This window comes from Lactuca virosa, chromosome 1 (assembly GCF_052849685.1).
Source record: "Lactuca virosa cultivar CGN04683 chromosome 1, Lactuca_virosa_CGN04683_v6, whole genome shotgun sequence".
Taxonomy (NCBI): domain Eukaryota; kingdom Viridiplantae; phylum Streptophyta; class Magnoliopsida; order Asterales; family Asteraceae; genus Lactuca; species Lactuca virosa.
Window position 1 is genome coordinate 35369950 of NC_136426.1, and position 23031 is coordinate 35392980.

A 23031-nucleotide genomic window follows, 5' to 3' on the forward strand; every position below is an offset into this window, starting at 1 on the left:
TTTTTCTTAAATGACGTTAGATTTTTTTTCCTTCTTTTTTTTATTCAATAAGTCACAATATGAGTTTATTGTTGGGTCTTTGTGTACATATACTATTTTTGTCATACCTTTGATTTCTTGTTTAAAATAGTTACTGATCATACCTTTGATTTTAAAATAGTTACTGATCTTTTATTGGTGTTTATAAATATTTAATAAACAAATGATCAAGTATACGTTTATGGTTTTATAACCCTATAAATTGTATATCTTCTCTTGTAAAAGGTAGTTTTTCATTTTTAGCAACGACATTTATATTGTAAATGAATGTATTATCTTTAAGAGAAATTAAATATATTTATATTTTTTCTTTCTATTTATCTTTATATCCATTTAACTATCCATGTAAAATGATGAGAAATATTACAAATTGATAAAATTAATAATATTTTAAAACATTTGTCATCATTTCATATATGAGTCAAAAGATAAATCGGAAGAAAATAAAGAATTTGTATATACTATTTTTAAATACCAAAAGTTATATTTTTTTCAATTTAATTTCTAGTTATTCACTTCATAAAATATCATCTATATATATTATATATACTTTTAAATATCATATTATTCAAAAATTATAATTTTAATCAATTTTAATAAGTTAAACGCTATAAAAAAAATATAATTTTTTTTAAGGAGGGCAACACCAGATACCGTTGGGCAAAAAAATCTTTTGGTAGAAAATATAACTATTTGTCATATTTATTATTATTATTAGGGGAAATTACAAAACTAGTCTTTTTTCCTAATTACTTATCAAAAAATAGCCAAAAAAACTCACTTAGCCAAAAATAGTCCACAAAAGAGTAGTCAACATTCGGTTGACTACGGTCAACAGGGGATGACTACGGTCAACGCCCGTTGACTACTCTTTTCCCCTAATGGGCTTCTGTTTCAAGGGGCCGTCTACTTTTTCGTGGCCCATTAGCCCAAACTATATAATGAAAAAAATTTCAGATTAGGTCATTTTTCTATTTTTTTTATTGTTAGGCTACGTTTTTCTCTCAATGGAGCACCCGAAGAACAATCAGGTTTGTCTACTTTTCATAAAAATTTTACCGTGTTTGTGATTAGGAGTAGGTTTTGTTTATGGGGATAAATTTTTTTTTGAAAAAAATTGAAAAAAAATATATATAAAACCGTAGGTTTCATATGAAACCTACGGTGTACAAGTGCCCAATGCACTGTTTGTGCAGTTTCGACTTGTACACCGTAGATTTCATATGAAACCGTACGGACGTTATTTTTTTTTCGTTTTTTTTTTAAAATGGTATCAATAGAATAGGAATTGGATGTATTTTGTTGTGGTATAATTTTTTTTATAAAAAAAAAGGGAAACCGTACGTTTATTAGAAACCTACGGTGTACAAGTATTTACTGCACAGTTTGTGCAGTAAACACTTGTACACCGTAGGTTTCACAAAAAAACCGTTTTTTTTTTTTAAATTTAATAGCCAATAAACATTTGTATCCCCGTGTATGTATCTTATGATTTTTTTTGGAAAAAAAAAATTGTAGGTTTCCTAAAATGTATGGTTTTATATATATATTTTTTTATTTTCAATTTTATTAAAAAAAATTTTGTTTAAACGTATTTGTAACGATTATATCCTCTTGTATGTATCTTATGATTCAATGTTTTGCATGTTGTTAAAAATGATGTTATTTTCTATGTCTCAATTATAGCATACAATAGCAACGTAGTATCTATTTGAAGAAGTTTTTATGTGTATAATGTGTAGATACTTTGTATTATACTGTATTGATAAAATAACATTGTGTTTTGGTAGTTTCGGGTTTGTTATAAAATATGTTATTGTCACACCATTTTTAAAGTACAATACTATTTTTTGTATACAAGTACTATAGAAAAGACAAAATTTTGTGTAAAATAATTTACTTTGGTATTTTATAGAAAGTAAATAGATTATATGAAATGTTTAACTGTTTTATTGTGTGATACTCTAACACTGTTTTTTTTTATAAAACCTTATTTAACTTTATTTTTTATTTATTTTGTAGCTTCCTAACAAAAAGATGACATGCAATATATCTGTGAAAGCTTCATGTCACAAGTTGCATGAAGTTTTGAGTCAGTTGAACGGGCCGGTTCGAGAGATATTTTCAAGGACTAGCTTTGGTTACCTCTTGGATCTACCGGCTCAGTCCGGAGACGGACTACTTATTCATGGCCTACTACTTCACATGCTGCGTCCTACCCCTGAAAGTGATGCAGCTGAGCGTCTACATTTCATGTTTTCTGGACGTTCTTTTTCATTTGGGCCGGAAGAGTTTTGTATTGTCTCGGGACTTTACATGGGCCGTTTTCTTACTTCAAGGATCGAATTTTCAACCATGTATAATCACGGATACGGTGATAATACATTTCGGTCCAGAGTCTTCCCGTATCACACGGACACTACGTTGCTTGTAGAAGATTTAGAGCTACTTATCTTGAACCGACGGTTCAATGAGATATCGGCTGACGATGTTGTCCGTGCGATTTTGCTCTATATCCTCAATCAAGGTTTTTTGGGAAAAGAACCCAAAGACAAAGTCACGAAGGAATTTATGTGGGTGGTGGAGAACCTAGATGAATGGAACAGGTATTTATCAATTTAATATTATAACATGGCCACAAGGTAAGCCATCTATTTGCCACCGCCTACATGTACAGGTTCTTTGTTGGAAATCAACAATGACACTTTTGTGGTTAGAGCTTTTCACTTCAAATCTGCTATTTGAGATAGGGTACACCATCCAATTATTACAAGCATTCTTATTTGCTTGTATAATCGTTTCAGCCCATTGGGTGAGTGTTGTTTTAGTTTCAGCTAAAAAAATAGACATATTTTTTCATAAAATTATTACTACACGAGTTAAGAAAATACTCAAGCAACAATGTATATAAAATATTAGTACCTGCAACATTACGTTTCTGAAAACTCCATTGTTGCATTGTTGCACGAAAATACTCAATCAACATCAATATTGGCATCTTTCTTGCAAATCGTGACATTGAATTTATCGACTCCGCACTATTTGATGTCATAAGAAAATACCGATTCCCAGGAAAATGTGCCCTGGCCCATCTTTCTGGATTGATGTTTTGTAGGTATTCTCATACACGAATATTTACATTTTTTATTTTTTTCATCCCATTATCGAATTTTTTAATGGTATAGGCTTTTCATGTCTCCCAAAATAATGCGTGCATTGTATCGCTGCTTCCAAATTTTGCTGAAATGTTGAAATACAAATGGATACCACATATTCCATGATAGGCATGAGGAAATATATTTGCAATTGACGTCGCTATGGATGGAGCCCTATCAGATATGATTGTAAGGTCTTCCAAATTGCCTATACATTCACGTAGCTTTCGAAGGAACCAGGACCACGTCTCAGTACATTCACTTTTGCAAATGGCATAAGCAACAGGCATGATTTGGTTTTGACCGTCCATTGTCACTGCGAGCAACATCGTGCCTTTGAATTCACCCTTTAGGTGACCACCATCAATTATTAGGGTCGGCCTACAATATTTGATGAACGCTCGTACCTATAATTATTTTTTATTGCATTAACAAATACCAATTAGGATTCATATGTTATATTTGTTATAAAAATTAACACTGCTTACCGAGCAACCCAACGCGATAAACACGAACTCAAACCGATCATCATCGTCTACTCTTATCTAAGTAACAGTTCCTGGATTGTGCTTGACCAAGTTATGCAGATACACTGGTAGTTTGGTGAATGAATCCTCTTTGGTACCTCTTAACATCAACAACGCATATTGTTTTGCACGTCATGCCTGTTGGTATGAGATATTGATTGGAAATTTCGAATTGATGTCCCTAACAATTTCATTGCCCCGATAAACTCTATTATAGTCTCCGGCCAATACTTCAGCGATAAAGTGGCCGAGTACCTTTTTCTTTGATTGTCGATGATTAGACTCCAAATTTGTCGCACAACATGTGTGTTGGTCAACAACTTTTGTGACTTGGAAAGCAGTAGTCGATTGGATTCCCCTTGCCCTAACCATCCATGAACAATTTTTAACCAAACAAACAACCTCGAACCTTCCTTTGCTCGATCTGGTAGTCTTATACTGCTTACCTTGTTCCATGCATTGTCTTCCGATTGCAAGCTTGAGCAACTCTTTGTCATCAAAAATGTCTAAAACCTTAATCTCTTCACTTATATCCACCCTCTGACATGGAATGTTCACATCAGCGTTTACAGGACACGAAGGCAAAGGGGGCATACCATGAAACATGATATCTGAATAAATAAGCTTAGATTCGTCATCTAATTCTTCTCCGTTAGAATCACTATGTAGGCCGGATATATCCAACTTGTCACAATCCGCAAACTCGCCATATCCTTTTAGTTCACCATCATGCAAAAACGGAACTTCCTGTTTTCCAAATTCATTACCAACCTTATTCACCATGGCTACTGCTTTTTTTTTGTCAAATGATTCATTTACACCAACATCATTAACATATGCACCAACATCATTATCACCGATATACTTATAATTCTCCGGTGTAACATACATAATCGGTTCTGGCACTACATTTACATTTTCAGCAACACTATGATATTGACTTTTACTTGGACTTTTAAAATTACCTATTGGGTTGTTGCTCCCTTTTCCACTTGATAAATTTGCTGCAGATGCCTTTCCTCTATCATCCATTTCGTTCGGCCAAACGCCTTCTTCAACCACCACATACACAGACACATATTTATCTCCAACGCCATTTATACCTTTATCGGCTTTCTAATATCACGATCATCAACAATACCACAATAATAGAGTTGTTTTGGATGTTGATAGGCCAAACTAACTTTTTATTCTTCGGGAAGACCCATCTTGCACTTGACCAACTGAACAAATTCGGTGAACGTTGTGTTTTCGTAAAATTCAACACCTAAATAAAACATTTTCGGATTGTATCCCAGTGGCCAAACATATGATAATTGGGAATTAACAAACTCCCATCTTCCATCCGTAACGAGTAATACAAAATACTCGTTACAACTCATTATCTTAATTTTGAGGATAAAGAAGCTAGAGAGAATAAACTTTCCAAAAATATAAAATACTTAATATATATAAGATAGGTTGAAAACAGTAGTCAACTTTGACGAAAAAGTAGTAAAGTTTAACAAAAAAGTAGTCAAATTTAGCAACAAAGTAGTCAACTTTACCCAAAAAGTAGTCTACTCTTTTCGTCAGAGTTGACTACTGTTAAAATTAAAACAAAATAATTCAAACAAAATAATTGTTAAAATTTAAACAAAATAATTGTTAAAGTTATTGTACATATTATAAACACTCTTTTTTATACTCTATATTACAATAAAAAATAATAAAAAAAAAATTTTAAAAATAAAAAATCAAAAATCAAAAATTAAAACCGTAGTTTTTTGGCCAAAATAGTAGATAATACCCCTCCCAAAAAAAAAAAAAAAAAACCGTAGTTTTTTTTGCGAAAACCGTAGCCTACGGTTTGGGAAACCGTAGGTTTCGAGAGGAAACCGTAGGTTTTAAAAAACATACGGTTTTGAATGTCAAAAATGAAAAGAAAAAAAAAATTATACAAAACGCGAAACAGTAGACGAAATGGCGAAACAATAGGCGAATTTCGAAACCTACGGTTTCGTGGGCTATTTTTGGCCATTTGCTAATTTTTGGCTAAAAATTGTTAATTACCCCTTAATTTGGCTAGATTAGTAATTACCCCTTATTATTATTATTAGCCCAGTCGAGTACATAATTTATGTAAATTATGGGATTATTAAGAATTAACCAGGTCAAGTCAAGGGCCCACGGGACCATTTTAAATATTTTAATCACAAATACATTTCTCTTTGTATACAACATTTCAACTTCAAGTTATACATATACGGAGTATTTGATATAAGTTGATCAAAATTCTTCCGTTTTACCATAAAGAAAACGAAAAACATGAAGGTTCTCTTCAATCTCATGATTCTCATCTGTTTTCAAACTTCATCTATAAGATCCCAACAGCAGTACACAGCAAATCAAGTGTTAAACTGCAAAACCAAAGATGAATTGCTTTACACCTGCAATGGCCACCACCACCACCATCTCTCTTGCCAATCGTTTCTCATTTTCAAATCCAAACCACCTTTCGATTCTGTCACCACCATCGCAGCCCTGATGTCATCCAACCCTCATGAGCTTGCCCGCATCAACCACGTAACAGAAACCGCCGTTTTCCCCATCGACAAAGACGTCGTTATTCCGGTGAACTGTTCCTGCTCCGATCGGTGTAATTACCAAGCCATCACCACTTTCCTCCTTTCACCACAGGCAAAAACGTATTTTATTGTAGCAAATTTGACGTTTCAGGGTCTATCGACATGTAGTTCTTTAATGCATGCGAATAGATACAGCGAGTTCGATTTGGAAGATGGGTTTGAGCTCAAAGTCCCGCTACGTTGTGCTTGTCCTACAAAAGATCAAGTCTTGAGTGGCACCAAGTATTTACTCACCTACTCCATCGTTTTCAAGGATAATGTTCCTGATATTGCTCGGAGGTTTAACGTGAGTGTCGAGAGTGTGTTAAAAGCAAACGGGTTTTCTGAAACTAATCCTACTTTGTTCCCTTTCACTACGATTTTGATTCCTTTAACAGAAGAACCTTCAATTTCCGGAAGGGTAATCCGACCAGAAACGTCGACAGTGCCTTCTGCAAAGAGATCGCAATCAAAGAAACCCTTAAAAGTTGGAATTTCAGTTGTGTGTTCCCTTCTGGTTTTTCTGGGCATTCTAGTTTTTTACATGAGAAAAGGGAAAAAGGTACAAGATAGTGAAGAAATGTCACATTCGCCTAAGGATCTTCTTGTCGAAATTGCAAGCTTTGAGAGAATCATCAAAGCTTTTAGCTTTCACGAACTACAGGAAGCTACAAAAAACTTTGATCACAAGCGTAGGATTAAGGGTTCTGTGTATCATGGAGTGTTTGGGAACCAGATTGTAGCAGTTAAAAAGACGGGTATTGATGTATCGATGCAAGTGAACATGTTGAGCAAGATTAACCACATCAATCTGACGAAACTATATGGTTTTTGCATGAATCAAGATTCGTTGTACCTTGTTTTCGAGTACATGAAGATGGGTTCTCTCAGAGATTGGCTTAGATCAGGAAAAAGACCGAAAGAAACTCATAGTTTGTGTAGACGGGTTCAGATTGCCATGGATGTTGCTCATGGGCTTCACTATCTTCATAACTTCGCTAAGCCTATGTATATCCACAACAACATCAACAGCAGCAACATTCTTCTTGATAGCAACCTGAGAGCAAAGATTTCAAATTTCAGTCATGCAAGAACAACAGATCATATTCGTGTCCTCACTACAAGGATCGTGGGTAGCAGAGGGTATATGGCTCCTGAGTATGTGGGGAATGGTTCAGTCACTTCGAAAGTTGATGTGTATTCATTTGGAGTTGTGATGATGGAACTGATATCTGGAAAAGATGCTGTGTTTAGAGAGGGAGGTCAAGAAGTATTGCTTTCAACAACAATGGCTACAATCATGGTCGATGGAGTAAATGCAAAAAGGGAGCTTATGTGCATGATTGATTTAGCCGATGAAGAAGATGGAAGCATGGAGTATGCAGTTCAAATGGTGAAATTAAGTCTGGCATGTGTGAAACAAGATCCAGAGAGCAGACCAAGCATGGATGAGGTAGTATCTTCTTTAGTTAGAATTCATGTTGATTTACAGAGGACTGTAGATCGTTGTTCAGGAAGAATAATATTAACAAAATCTGATCCCTTTAACGAGATCAATGTTTGTGATGATGACGAAAAAGGATGTAATGTATAATTAAAAGCAATTACATGTGGAGTTTGTGTAAGTTGCAATATTTATTTCCTTGGAGTACGTAATATTCGTTAGCTAGAAAAAATACAGGGAGAAATGGAAGAACATAGATTTTGGCAGAATTGTGTGACAAAAAAAAAAAAAAAAAAAAAAAAAAAAAAAAAAAAAACCAAAGTTTAGGGACCATATACATAAATAAGGGAGATTTTATTAATATAAATGAAATCAAGTCCTACTAGTTTCATTTTTCTTTGTATACATCTCTTTCATAGCAATATCAAGAACTGATTTGAAAATAACACATACTAAGGAGAAACGATAAACAACATGGCATATATACTAACAATCTAACACCAACTTGACATTACACAAATCATTTAATCAGAAAGGAAAGTTTCCTGTTGATCGAATGTTGTACAATGTTTTTTGAAGGCCATGTTTAACCACAGCCCGATGTCCTGCTCTAAAACCATTCCCATACACCGGAGACTGATCAGATTCAATCTGGTATTTAAAAAACTCCGCAAGCTTCTTCTCTAACGCAAACCTTTTCCCTTGACCAGATATGGATCCCATCTGAGATGTCAACCACATGTGAGCTACCACCTGACATATTCCTTCTTCAACATCTTGCCGGAGAGCCACGTATTCATTCAGCCTCAGCCACGCATGCATCATTTCATGTGCCAAGATTGTCCCGGTAAGCAACCTAATTAAGTATATATATATATATATATTATTTAATTATTTAATTATATAGATATAGATAAAAAAAAAAAAAAAAAAAAGCCACGTGTCACCAAAAGCAGCAATACCTTGGAAGTCCATGTAGAATGAGAATGGCTGTAACCTCACAGATACGTGTCAGCTTATATGGCTCTCTTCTCATGTTTGGGGCCCAATTCATTCCAATCCCAGTTCTCGGTTGCCTCGAAACCTACCAATAACATTCAACAAAACTACAACATTCATATCATTCATTCCTAAAATCCATGAAACTTTTTTTAATACTTACTGTGCTAATGGTTTGTTCCTCAGAAAGGCATAGTCCTCTGGTCTCCGGCATGTGGTAATGGCCCTATTAATTGAAAAAGAAAATGGAAAATAAGAAATAAGAAATAAGAAACAAGAACAAACACAGATCGACTTTCCCTTTAAAATACTTTTCCTTACATTCGTTTCTCCATTCATGGCCTCATTAAGTGCTTGTCTCTCAACTAAAAGTAAAGGAATCTTCTGTTCCACTTTCATGCCCATACTTTCATAAAATTTCTGTATATCATTATAAAGTGGCTGACATTCGGTGGTATCCATGACTGCGGAATCAATACACTCCAAGCATAGCTTTCGTCCATCACCAAGAGCAACATATCGTGTTTCCTTTGACTGAAAATGTTATATCCGTTTTTTATTTCTAAAAATTGTAAAAAAAAAAATAATAGTACAATTTTGAAGGTAAGTGTAATTAATCAAAACTTACTTCCATTCGCTCACAGCTACAACACCTTGTGGTCCCATCATGCTCATGATACGCACAGTATTTCTGACCCCAGAAAGGATGTGCCTTGTATACAACAACACCAGCAGTATTTTTTCGAATCTGTAAAAAAGATTGATGAATTTCAGGTGAAAGGTAATTAAAAGTATGTGATGCTTTCCTGAAATTGAAACAGATACTTACAAAGTTCTTGCAAACATCACATCGTGGATGATTATTTTCATTGTAACAAGAACCAGAAACATTTCTGTTCCAGGGTGAAGGCTCACCCAATTTCAAACTTTCCTGTAGAGCCCTTGCAAGACGCTCGTCTTCTTTCACTTGGAAAACTTCATCTATTTCAAGTAGAAAAAGAGTTAAAGGGGAAAAAAAAGAGTTGAAGGAAACAAACTAAGAAATATATAGTTTCACTTACTGATCACATGATTTCCTCTTCTTTCGTCTGCAAATGATATTGCAATTGCCCTGTCAATGCTTTCGATCTCTCTCCGTGTGATCTACAAAGGTAAAGCAATCATGAAACTTCAAGGTGTAGTATCATTATGGCATAATAGTTAAAACGATACTGATCATTACCGATGATGTAGAAGGAAGTATTGTTCCCATTGATGCTGTTCTCCCTCCATATCTCCCATTATATCGCCTGCTTGAAACTTCATGGGTGCTGCCAAACCAATCCATTATGCAGTCTGCACGTTTTCTTACGAATCAGCAAAATCTTCAATTTTACAAAATTCAAGGCAGCAAAGGGCGAGCTCGATAAATTATAAGAAGAATTGAAGCTCAGTGACTATGGATGAAAAGCAGGTGATTGTATATGTGATTACAGAATGTCAATAAATAGGGAAAAGGGACGGCTTAGGTTTATGATTCGTTTGATGTATATTATAATTAAATTTAAGGAATCAGGAATCAAGAACTGTTACCATCATCAGTTGTCATTGATGAACAACTCAACGCGCATTAACTTTACCAATTTAGCAAAGATGGGCATGATGTTTAGCAGACGCTTTATTCGAACCTGACGATGGTGATTAATTGATATGTTCCAGAATTAGTCCTTTTATTACACATCGTCCATCTTTTCGCCATTTTCAATCGTTGCTGGGAGAACTCCATTCCAATATCGTCTTTGCTTCTCGTTCCTTTACATAGTTCTAGTTGCCGACTAGTAGGATATGATCATATGTCCTTCCATGTTCTTTTTACACGGAGACACATGTTCCTATCAAGTCATTAAACATTGTCTTTCTTTTAGCATTTGTTTTTATAAGTAGGAGTTAATATTATATAAATTGGATAATCTGAATTTAATATCTGATATCTTAATTTGAATTTCAATTATAATATATTCTAGATTTTTGTTAACTTTCTCTTCAAATTAAATATAGTAAATCGGGTAAATATAATCACTAGGACGAACGGACGTAGTGAGTTGGTGATGACGGTATCGTCGAAAACATTTAAAAACCGAACCGAAAAAACCGCATAAACCGAAACCAAAAAACCGAAACCGAAATAAAAACCGACGGTGCGGTTTTTAGTTTTATAAAAACCGAAAATGTTCGGTGCGGTGCGGTTTCTAGTCTTGCAAAAACCGCAAAAAACCGAACCGCACCGCATATATATATATATATATATATATATATATATATATATATATATATATAAAGTGTTGATATTTGTAAGAACGAAGAACTCGTGACAATTAAAATTTTTATCAATATAAATATTTATCTTATCAGAAGATGATTGTATATTTTTAAGCATACATTTAGTGATATTTAGAAGAACAAATAATGTTTATGACATTTTTAACATTTAAATATGAAGAGTAATATCGATGATAGTATCATTTTATTGAATATATTAATTGATATTATATCATGTAAATGTGAAACAAATATTCTATTTAATTTGTATTATATTCAAACATTAGAAGCACGTTGAATTAATGGTTATATCATTTGATTTCAAACCAAGAGGTGGTGATATCATAAAAACTGAACCACAAAAAACTAAAAGGAAAAAAATGACAAAAAACCGCAAAAAAAACCGAACCGCAAAAAACTGCAAGAAAACCCGCAAAAACTGTCACACCCCCGGAGCAGACGGCGGAAATGTCCGGAGGCGGGTGACTACATTGTGCAGTATCATAACAATTGAATATAAATGAAACAGAGCAATCCAAACATCATACCTTGAAATAACAAACTTACATTGTTTACATATTGTATTTGCCCTTCGAGTTATACAAAAGAGACATAAGCAAAAAAATTCCAAACTACAGCTAAATAGTCCTGCATTCGCGTCCCTTGTTGCCGGCTTACTACATCCCTGAGAATACAAGTCGTTTTGAAAAGCGTCAACTAAAAAGTTGGTGAGTTCATAAACATTTTTGTATAAAAACAGTTTTACAGTTGTTTAGAATCGTTCTCATTGTACTTTCAGAAAATCCGATATTTTCTATGAAATCGTTTGAAGCTTTGCTTTGAAAATCATGGATATATGTGTGCATGTCGTTACTTTTGTTCATCCTTATAAGGAGTGATTATGAAAAGTAGTGTAATTTGTAAAGGCGAGCTGTGTTCGAGAATAGTTCTTTTGTGTAGTAATAGTCAACCGTTTCCAGAAATCCCCTATTTTCAAAAAGAGAATATAGTTGTAAATCTTGTTTTTCTTATCGAGTAAAATTGAGTGTGCGTTCTAGTTTATCGTTATCGAAATCGTATAAAATCGTTTACTCCAGAAAATTCTATATTTTCTGCTATAAAATATTCGTAAGTTCTGTTTCCACTTGTGTAAACTTGCACACGTGTGTGTTAGTTTGTCGTTTTCAAAAATCGTATACAAACGTTTTCCATAAAGGCCTACGTTTTCTGATTTGTAAAATAGCAGTATTAAGACTCTGTACTTGTTAGGTGAAAGAAATCAACATGGCAATTGCGGACATTCTACGTAATGAAAAAGGACAGTCAACGCAACAAATGCGGACCATCACTACCATGCGTAGGACAGTCAACACAACGTGCCAAAATTTATTTACGAGGTTTTCCTTACATAAATTTCTAGATAACATAACATATTCTAGTGAGTCGTTATAACCATACTAATATGACCGATACCTGTTTTGGCGTTTCTCAGGCGCCGTCGTTTTGATAAAGACATTTGTCACCCTAGACTGGCCGGTCTAGCTGTAGCGAACAGCGAAGGTGCGGGGTGTCAACCCCGTATAGATCTATACACAAATTTCCGCTCTCCCTCCAGGAGATTCTGGCTATAACTCCTTACAGGACTTTAGACGTACACTAATATTTTTATATTTAGGTACTTTTGAGATTTGTCTGACTAGAATATTAACAACCTTTTGAGCAATCGTTTGAGATCCATTATTTGTTAGATAAATAATGAAATTCGTACTCATTGAATAAAAATATCGTTTTCGTTCCATATCGTTTATTGTGCTTGTTAACTGGGTGCTCGTGTTCGTTCCGTTTCGTTTATTGAAAAATAAGTCATTTTGAACGTTTATCAAAATGACCCAACATTATCGGAATTGACAAAAATGGTCTTTCCTTTCTATAAATTTTCGGCTCAGGCCCATATTAGTCAAGAGAAAAGTGTCAAGTTATAATTTGTGTAAATTTATGACTGCAGGTTATGACACGCATTTTCTATTTTATGACATATAGAACATTACTTATGTTCCTAAAGGTTTTACGACAGCATTTTATGACATGCAAATATTTTGTCATGAAAACTCTGTTTTCGTATATTTTTCTTGATAACATTATTTATATTAAATATTTATAAATAATCACAAATAGTTTGTTAATCTGGTAAAAAGTCATGAGTATGACATAATATTCCAAGATAACCCTTGTATTTATGTTTGGCCAAAAATAATCCAAAATATTATTATTTCCATTGTAACATCCCAAAAATACGACCCACAAATTTTTGTTTCAACATTACTAAAAATCACAACATCAAATGTCATATCATAAAATCATGGAACGTGTATCTCAAAAAGTTATAATCAATGTATCAAATCAGAAAATGTGTCAAATCATATCAAACTATCAGAGTGAACTCCCAGGCTAAACTGAAGTTGTAGTGTGTGTCACGTCATCATCCCGAGCTCTTCCCCTTGCTAGCGGAAGTACCTGAAACCAAAACTGAAACTGTAAGCACAAAGCTTAGTGAGTTCCCCCAAACTACCACATACCATACAATAACATATAAAACAACTACTGGGCCTTGCCCACTGCATCGGACCGAAGTCCAGAAACTGCATCGGACCGAAGTCCGGAACTAACCAGGGCCGTGCCCTCTGCATCGGACCGAAGTCCGGAAACTGCATCGGACCGAAGTCCGGAACTAACCAGGATCTTGCCCTCTACATCGGACCGAAGCCCGGAAACTGCATCGGACCGGAGTCCGGAACTAACCAGGGCCTTGCCCTCTGCATCAGACCGAAGTCCGGAAACTACATCGGACCGAAGTTCGGAACTAACCAGGGTCGTGCCCTCTGCATCGGACCGAACTTCGGAACTGACTGAACATAACATAGCATAATCACAACTACTGGCTTAAACACATATACTGCATACTGCATCGGACCGAAGTCCGGAACACATAACCAAAAGACATGCTTGAATCACAAAGACCTCAAGCACACTGAACTACTGCATCGGACCGACGTCCGGAACTACTGCTAACTAAACGGGCCAGCATTGTGGCCGTAGACCCGTTCCTACTGAAAGGAAACTCACCTCGTAAGCTGGATGCTGGAAAAGCTACTCGAGAACTGTCTGTTGCTGCTCCGGTATCTCCCCGGCTACAATTCCCATAAATATACTCAATCAAATACTGATAACTAAACTGAGGGTGAAATGACTATTTTACCCCCGGTCAAAGTCAACTTCCAGTTGACCGGACTCGCCGAGTTGGGCCGCCAACCCGCTGAGTCCCTTTCATCCGTTCTAGTCCTCTACTCGCTTCTACTCGTCGAGTTTGGCGAAGACTCGACGAGTTCTTCTTCGATACATAAATCGAGTCTAACTTCATCCGACTCGCCGAGTTGTATGAACAACTCGTCGAGTTCTCCTTCATCATATGAACACGTCCAGTCTGCGACTTGCCGAGTCGTAAGAACAACTCGTCGAGCCTGAAGAACAACTCGCCGAGTTGAAGAACAACTCGCCGAGTCCCAAGCATGCTATTACTATACAGTCGATTCTAATCGATTTCAGTGCTTCTAAATCATAGATCTGAGCTTCTAGGACTGGTTTTACACGTAAAGTTTCCAACTTTACGTGCATGCACAAGGGTATGAGGCTAAAATACCCAAAATCATCAACTACTAAGCACTTAGGGTTTGGAACAAGGCCAAGATTGCATAAAGGTGGCTATAATGAGCTCCTGGAGTTCAAGAGGGGCTAGATCTGAAGTATAACTCGATCATAAGGCTTTATTACAAGAGATTTGGGGTTTTTGAGCTTAATATCAACAATTTTGGGGACAAACTAGATCTATTAGATCAATAAACAAGATGGAGACTTTATTACCAGAAAAGATGACCACAAAGGAGTGTGTCCCGGATCTACTTCTTCTTCCTTGAACTCTTCAACCTTCTCCTTCTTCTACTTGCTCCAAAATGCACCAAAAGTTCCTTCACAAGGCAACAACCACTCACACACTCTTTAAGGAGGCTAGGGTTTGATAAGAAATGTTCTGAGGGTGATGGAGGCGAGGTTGGGGCGCATAAATGTGTTTAAATAGGGTGCAGACCCTTAAAATTAGGGCTTCATCCAGACAAGCGAACTCGCCGAGTCCCAGCATATGGACTCGCCGAGTAGCCAGCTTAATACGCGTGATCAACCCGTCTCTACTCGACGAGTTGGGCTACAGACTCGTCGAGTATCCCTTAAGAAAATAAAAATTACTTTATTTAAATCACATACCAGAAATGGGGCGTTACATCCATAATTTAATCATTTTCAAATTATTTTGTCCACAACTTGTTTAAGCAAATCTTGAAGCAAATCCTAATAGTTGATATAATAATTTGTGACTTATACTTGGTTACATAAAATTTTTTGTTTCTAACCATGATTTGTGGGAAAATAATCCAAACTCTTGAGACTTAACCAAAATCTCGAGTTTTTGGACTAAGTGTAAGGAATTTCATACTTATGCACATGTAAGATGGCATGCATACACAATAAGCAAATAGATCATGATTTACACAAGACTTTGACTTGTATTCTCCCCCAAAAACAATAAAAACTTAGAAAAAGGGGGGGTATGAAGCTCACCTTGAGTTAGTTTTGAGGGTGATTTGATGAAGTGTTAACGAGCTTCCAAGTTCCAACACTTGAAAGGTTCTTTGAACTTTAGAATATCCTAAGAATAATTTTATGTGTAAATATAATGAAATCTTAGGAATAATGTGGAGGATCATTAGTCAAAGAAGATGAAACACTTACAGAAAGAAATCTGGGAATCTTTCTTTGAAGGAATGAGACTTGAAGCTTGAAGGAGTTGAGAGCACTCTTAGAAGTTTACTGGATGTGAAAGTGAGGAGTGGAATATGGGGAGGAAAAGAGAAGTTCACGTATCAAGAAGGAGGGGATTAAAGGGTGACTTGACATTTGCTTGGAGGGCTGGTGGATAAACCTTATTATCTATGGATAATGTGTGTTTTACTGAGCTTTGCATGGGAAATGAAGGATTTACATCACATCACAAAGTCAACCCTTATCTTCTTAGAATCCCTTTAATAATTTTGGGTATTATTTTATATAAATATGTTTAAAATAATCAATTTTGGCATAAAATAGGGGTTTAAGGGGTCTAAGATGTGAAAAATACGAGTTTAGAGGAATTCCCGATGTCAAAATATTCTAAACTGAAGAAAAAGTCTGAAAGGGACAAAAATCCGGAGTGTAGCCTTGCTCCTGCGAGGGTCCGAAGTCATCTTCTAATTTCTGGAGTGGGTTCAAGGGTTTCCGGAGTCAACAGGTGGGTTCCGAAGCTGCATGCTCACTTCCGGAGCATTTCTCTCGGATCCGGAGTCAGGCGCGAGTTCAGTTGTCCGGACTGAGGTGCGAAGCTGGCTAGAATTTCCGAAGCAAGCCCTAAGCGAGGTCCTTCCGGAGTCAATCCTTCCGGAGCATGCGAGATTGTCCGGTGCAAGAGGGGTTCCGAAATGCGATTCCTCTTAGTTTCCTTAGAAGGCATTCCGGACTAAGAGGGTTCCGGACCAAGAGGGTCCTTTTGGGTTTTCTCCTTCGGTTTTGAGCTGTTTTTGACTGAGGAAGGTACATAGAGAGATTTGGGAGAGATTTCATATTCTTGGAGAGATTTGGGAGAGACTCAATATACTTGGAGAGATTTGGGAGAGATTTCATATTCTTGGAGAGATTTGGGAGAGATTTCATATTCTTGGAGAGATTTGGGAGAGACTTCATATACTTGGAGAGATTTGCATTCTAACTTTACATGGTCCATTAGGAATCATAATGTACAATTTTAATGTGTTAGCACAAGTCTCACAATAGTTATTTCTTACATGAGGACGGAATTTCCTAGCCAAAATGCTAGTTGTGACAAAAACCAAACCGCATAAAAACCGAACGGTGCGGTTTCTAAACTTTAAAAAACCGAAGTTGCGGTTTTCGGTTCGGTTTTAGGCAAAAACCGCACCGAACCGCACCATGCTCACCCCTAGAAAACATTACTTCGACTCGCAACGAGTTGAAGTTTTTGGCTCACAATTCACATGCAGGTTGAGGAATACAAAATTGATTTTTTATTTATTTTATTTATTTTTAATAAAATTTTCTGGTATAAATACTTTCTTTTACCATTTGAAAACCATATATTTCTTTCTTTCAGTTTTACTCTATAATCTCTATATTCCAATTCAAAATTTTGGAAATAGATGTTTCCTAAGCCATTTGTAGTTGTATTCACAGAATAGTCTGAAATCGACGAAGTGTCATTGGCCAACACTGACACTTTCGAAAATAGTCAGGTGAATCAACATAGATCATTTTATTTATTACGATTAGTTTTGGATCATTTTAAGTAGCAGCTTGGGGTTTGTATCGTTCAACATATCAATTTCTTTCAAATGGAAAAATATGCAAGGAAAAGCGAAATAGTTTAATGTTATTTTTACCCACATGATGAATACCTGCGAGCACGAAGTTTCCGATGACAAAGTTTTAAACACAACAAAAAAAATGAGTATCACAAACACCGTAACATGAAAGCTTTTCTTTACGAGGCCACGTGAAATATTTTAAAAAACTACCCTACTTTTTTTAGAATTTTAGTATTTCTTTTAGTTTTCGTTTATGGTTTTTTTAGTTATTTCATTTCTCATTTTAGTATTTAATTTGTGTTATTACTTATTATAGTGTGGCTTTTAATTATGTTATTGTAATGTGTTTTTTTAATTAAATGTTATTTTTAATTATGTTTAATATTTTTTTGGTTTTAAATTAGTATAAGTTTATTTTATTATTAAAATTTTTTTAAAAATGTTATGTTTTATTTTATTTTGAATTTTCTAAATAAATTATATTAAAAATAATTATGTGATAAGTGAGTTGAGTAGGCTGGAAAAAATAATATTTTCATGTTTTGTGGGTTAGAAAAGATGGAAAAAAGATGAGATAGAAAAAGTGATGTGACCAGTTGGTTGGGAGGAACCACTCCTCCCACCCTTATAGTGATTTGGATCTAGAGAGAAAAATCATAAGAAAAAAAATATCTAGATAGATAATTGTGTTTGATCTTGCAACTATGTGTTGTTTCTTTCAATTCCGACTAATCGGATTTAGGCGAAGAAATATATACTACCTAATATAGAGTGACGATCATCGAGATATCCCGTCCAATCAACATTCAAATAGGCATATTTAGATGTTTGATGAGAATCGTTGAAAACATAAGGCCATGAGAAAGTGTTCCTTATAGATAATGCAAAATATATTTTACTGCAATCCAAGGTCTATTAGTCGAGTGTTGAACAAAATTGTTCACCGCATATGCTATCTTGAATCTCGTAATAACTAGGTATGAATGAGTACCTACAATATTATGATATGTAGCAGCACGACGGATCAATTATAATCATAAATGATTATGTAGTGTCGTCTGTTCCTTTCACCTCAGCCACCTTCCCCACCACCACAACCGCCACCACCACCACCACTACCACCATGTACCTCTACCACTAGCCGACCCCACCACTGCCACCTCTGTCACTTATACCACCGCCACATCTGCCACTACCACCTCTTCTGCCACCATTCGTTATAATCATATATGATTACTCAATCTGTGAACAGACATATATGTATAATTATTTATGATTAGACATATATGTTTAATCATATATGATTATACCTCTCTGGCATATAATCATTTATGATTAGACATACTCTGATGTTGCCGGTACGCTGGAGCGTTAGAGCGACAAATGAGAAATATATGGTTGATATTGAATCTCAAGATCTCTATTTTTATTAATATCAAGTGAAATGTCTCATATATATATATATATATATATATATATATATATATATATATATATATATATATAGAGAGAGAGAGAGAGAGGCTTAGGTTATTATATTCAAAGTAATTATTGTGTTATTGTATGCATAAATGTGGGCCAATCATTTTACTTATTTTAAGAAAGTGATTAATACATATTATTGAATTAAATATAATTGATAAATACCATCAAATTTAACTAGAAGGGTATTTTAGTCAATTAATATAGATTTAATAAAGGAAATTTGCATATTTTAAGGGATCATAGATTCTATTAATTTTAAAAATCCGATTTTACGAATTATAATGTTTTTAATTCGGACATTCTGACAGAATATGTTTGAGTATGTTCAAAATATTCTAGAACCATAAAATAATAAAAATATTCTTGAACATATTTCTTAATCATGACTTTAAAAATTTCTTGTAGAATAACAAATTCTCGAACCAGCAATTGAAGAATTAAAACAAAAATTACATTATTTCTTATAGAATACATGTAACAATTGTTAAGAATTACATTTATTGTTAAAGAATAAAACTAAAAACTTTCAAATCGGGAAAAAACATCAAAATCTAACAAAGACACTAATACATTCTAAAAGAATAATGTTGCTAAGAGGCGTCGTTCAAATTTCGTGGTCCGTTCTTCAAGCATCAGCTTCTGTGGAAACAAATCCAATGAATAAATTAGTAAGAAAATATTCATATTTCATTCCAACATAATTGAAATTCGTGATTCCATTCTGATAGAATTGGAATTTATTTACCAATAATTATATTAATTCGGGGCATTCTAACAGAATATGTTCATGATTATCATAAAAAAATATTCTTTTCTGATAGAATACTATAAACGAAGAAATATCATTCAGTTGAAGCATTTTAGCGATCGCTTGGTGTGCATCAAAACAACTTTCAATTTCCTGTAAAAATTAAACAATCAGAACAAATTCTCAATTCACCAAAAATATTACACCTTGAAAGAATTAGACAATAAACCTAAACACATCCAAAATTTCTTTGATTTCTGTCAAACAATCAACCCAAACATCCATTATATATATTGAAATTAAATCAAATTAAAAAAAAAAACCTCATTTGAAGATTAAACTTCATTGGTTTACAGTAAATCAATCAAAATAAGAAGAAGAAGAAGAAAGAAACATGTACCCATAGACCTCCTTGTCTCTCGTTCTCACCTCACCAGAAAAAAAAAGGAAGAACTGGCAGAGCCGCCTACTGTCGCCGCTGATTTTGCTTGTCCCTGCCTAATTGATTTGTTGTAATGGAATACACAGTGGTGTAGGGCACCGATCGATAAGAGAGTCACCAGAGAAGGGCGACTGCCCCTCTCTTTCTCGTCTTTTCTTCTTCCTGTCAAACACAACAATCGAACGCCCCCTGGATCGGTGTTGTCCCGATGCTTCTTCCCTCCGCACCTCCTCGCGATTTCCCAACTACCACAGAAGCTCCGTCGACATGCCCTGTTCCTTCGTTTTCCTTACCATCAGCGTCTTCGACTGATTAGAGGGGTAGGACACCGATCGATAATTGCTTCCTTCGAACCAACTGCCGCCTCTTCATCACGTCGATTGAACCACCCACCTCTCTTCCCTTCACACACTATGTCGGAACCGGGAGAGAAGCAGCCGAGAGCTGCTTGATTGTTAAAGGTCGATGTTTTCTGTCTAGGGTTTTAAAGCGGTAAATGTAAACAATTTTGCCTAAATTAAAGGGTTTATGATTTGAATAATTAATTACCAAAATTAATTAAAAGCTAAGATTACAATTTTACCCCTATCTAGGTTTTTAAAATGATTGGTCCACATTTATGCATACAATAACACAATAATTATTTTAAACACCTGAACTTATATATATATATATATATATATATATATATATATATATATATATATATATATATATATATATATATTGAATAGTTTATATTTGTCTCACACCTCTAATAAGTCATTTTGGTTCAATTACTAATAACTTATAAAAAACTTCAAATAACTTATAGCTCTTTCAGACCGTTAATAAGACTTTTTTGGTCATTTTGTCAAATACTAAAAAGTTCTTATCAACCTATAGTGTTTGACACCGCATAAACTAAACATTCTTTGAAAAACTCTATTTTCGTACGACTATACGCTAATAAACTAATAAGTGGAAAAAAAAATGTTCATCGTTTTAAATAAGCACTCCCGAACACTCTCTAAACACTAATTGAGTTACGTTTCTTGAATCTTTGGTCGCTTAATCGTTAAATCTAATTATTGATTGTTAAGTTTTCCAAATATGACCATTTTACCTTTGGACTAAACTAACAAACACATTAAACAATAGAGTTGTCGCCACCGCTTTCCACAATGGCGTCAAATGGCAGCCAAGCCAAAACGAAGATTCTGGTGGAATCCGAATCCGATTTCGGAAGCGAGGAGGATAAAGGGGCAAACGATGCGACAACTTCTTCTTTGGCGACGCTAAACTAGTGTTGGGCTATGGAGAAGGTAATCTAATCAATCACAGTAGACTTGCTGCTTGTTTCAATTTACGAGTTGTTAAACTAAAGATCAAGTCTCGTAGGTTGCTCAGACCCTAGAAATCTTTGGCTTGAATCAAGCATGTCAGGTTGTTTAATGATAGTAAGAGCGTATGTACATAGCCGTCCAAGTTCAAAGAAAGACCTGGGAATCTATCCTTTCAATTTTTTATTGCTCAAATCAAGAGTATCTAGTATAGATGTGATGCATTTTGAAAATTTTTCATCAAACTGCAAGGAAAAAAACCAGCCTTAAGGATGAAAACAAAAAGAAACTTGGACTCAAATTGTCTGATCCCGATACCACATGGACAATTTATGTAATTTAGTCTAGAGATTATTTCATTCACTATTCTCTCGTCATCTACACCTGGGTTTACCAAATAAAATAATGTGTGTGGATTTGGTAGCAATGGTGATTTAGGTGGCCAGAAAAGAAAAAGCTTATAAAGATCTCAACCAAACTTAAACAATATCGATCATAAATCATAAATCATGATTTCTAATGTGCTCATTTTTTGTGGTGCAGTGACACTGGCGATACTTGTGGTGATACTACTGGCCACCGTTTCACCATTACCGCATTCAAACTCATCTTCAAAGCCATTGGTGGCATTATCTTTATACATCCAACAACCACAAACCGCCGCCATACCAAATCCGCGCACAGTGGCACCACCACCACCAGATGCCGGTGCCTTGATCTTCCATCGTGTTTTAACAGAGGGGCCAAAGAACACGTCAAGAGTCGTGGGGAAAGCCCAAGGCTTCTTCATCCCTGTCAAACAATTTGCACATTCGGGATTCAACATTATTTATCTTACTTTTGATACACATGAATATTCCGGCAGCGTTAGTATTCAGGCCAAGAATCCGGAGGATGATCAAAAGGATGAACTGAGTGTTGTTGGGGGAACAGGGTCTTTCGCTTTTGTACGTGGAATGGCTGTTTTGACAAGGAAAGATGAGCATGATACTGATCTTGTGGTGCCATATCACATTAGATTGCATTTGAAGTACCCTAATCGGTCTGAAACAATACCTGCAGGATGATTTGTAAACTAGTTTATTTATTTGTTATTTTATTTTATTATGATTTTGGGGAACTTTTATTTATAATAAGTTATAGTTATTAAATCATTTGTAATAATACAATTACCAAATCTTTTTCGAATGAACTATAAACAATATTTGAATTAATGTTCCTTTATATTCATACAACAAATATAATTAAAATTTGAAAGGGGAAAAAGTAGAAAGCAACGATTAAATTTATTCCCATGCACCATTGGTTAATCTACGTTCTACAATAATTAACCTGTTTGTTTTTCTGTTTTTACCTTTTCCTTAAACTTAATAGAGTTGCGACTTATGTTTCACAACAAAATTAAAAACATATTTAACATATAAGTATTGGATATACATTATGATATTCAATTTGGATAAGTATGCCTGAATCTTGAATAAAATTCGTTGTCATCAAAGAGTGTA

At 34.9% G+C, this 23031-nt stretch overlaps 3 protein-coding genes across 3 annotated transcripts; 2 read left to right on the forward strand and 1 right to left on the reverse strand.

Annotated features, from left to right (window-relative positions):
• The first annotated feature begins 6019 nt into the window (after positions 1 to 6019).
• LOC145112838 (protein LYK5-like) lies at positions 6020 to 7921 on the forward strand. Its single transcript, XM_079048966.1, has one exon. The coding sequence runs from the start codon at positions 6029 to 6031 to the stop codon at positions 7919 to 7921; it is 1893 nt and encodes a 630-aa protein (XP_078905092.1). The 5' UTR covers positions 6020 to 6028.
• A 334-nt stretch (positions 7922 to 8255) lies between these two features.
• Positions 8256 to 10629, reverse strand: LOC145168778 (protein DA1-like). Its single transcript, XM_079087493.1, has 9 exons — positions 10343 to 10629; positions 9993 to 10105; positions 9832 to 9913; positions 9600 to 9751; positions 9399 to 9518; positions 9092 to 9304; positions 8934 to 8996; positions 8734 to 8855; positions 8256 to 8627 (listed from the first exon to the last, which is right to left on the reverse strand). Exons 1-9 carry the CDS (start codon positions 10356 to 10358, stop codon positions 8300 to 8302), a joined length of 1209 nt encoding a protein of 402 aa, XP_078943619.1. The 5' UTR covers positions 10359 to 10629; the 3' UTR covers positions 8256 to 8299.
• An 11374-nt stretch (positions 10630 to 22003) lies between these two features.
• LOC145104344 (Disease resistance-responsive (dirigent-like protein) family protein) lies at positions 22004 to 22740 on the forward strand. The gene has a single exon (XM_079041609.1). The coding sequence runs from the start codon at positions 22036 to 22038 to the stop codon at positions 22591 to 22593; it is 558 nt and encodes a 185-aa protein (XP_078897735.1). The 5' UTR covers positions 22004 to 22035; the 3' UTR covers positions 22594 to 22740.
• Positions 22741 to 23031: the final 291 nt, after the last annotated feature.

Coding starts and splice junctions, on each gene's coding strand:
- LOC145112838 (XM_079048966.1), top strand. CDS start 6,029: ATGAAGGTTCTCTTCAATCTCATGATTCTCATCTGTTTTCAAACTTCA.
- LOC145168778 (XM_079087493.1), bottom strand. Junction 9,752..9,831: donor AAGAGGAAATCATGTGATCA/GTAAGTGAAACT, acceptor TACTTGAAATAG/ATGAAGTTTTCCAAGTGAAA. Junction 8,997..9,091: donor CCATGAATGGAGAAACGAAT/GTAAGGAAAAGT, acceptor TTCAATTAATAG/GGCCATTACCACATGCCGGA.
- LOC145104344 (XM_079041609.1), top strand. CDS start 22,036: ATGATTTCTAATGTGCTCATTTTTTGTGGTGCAGTGACACTGGCGATA.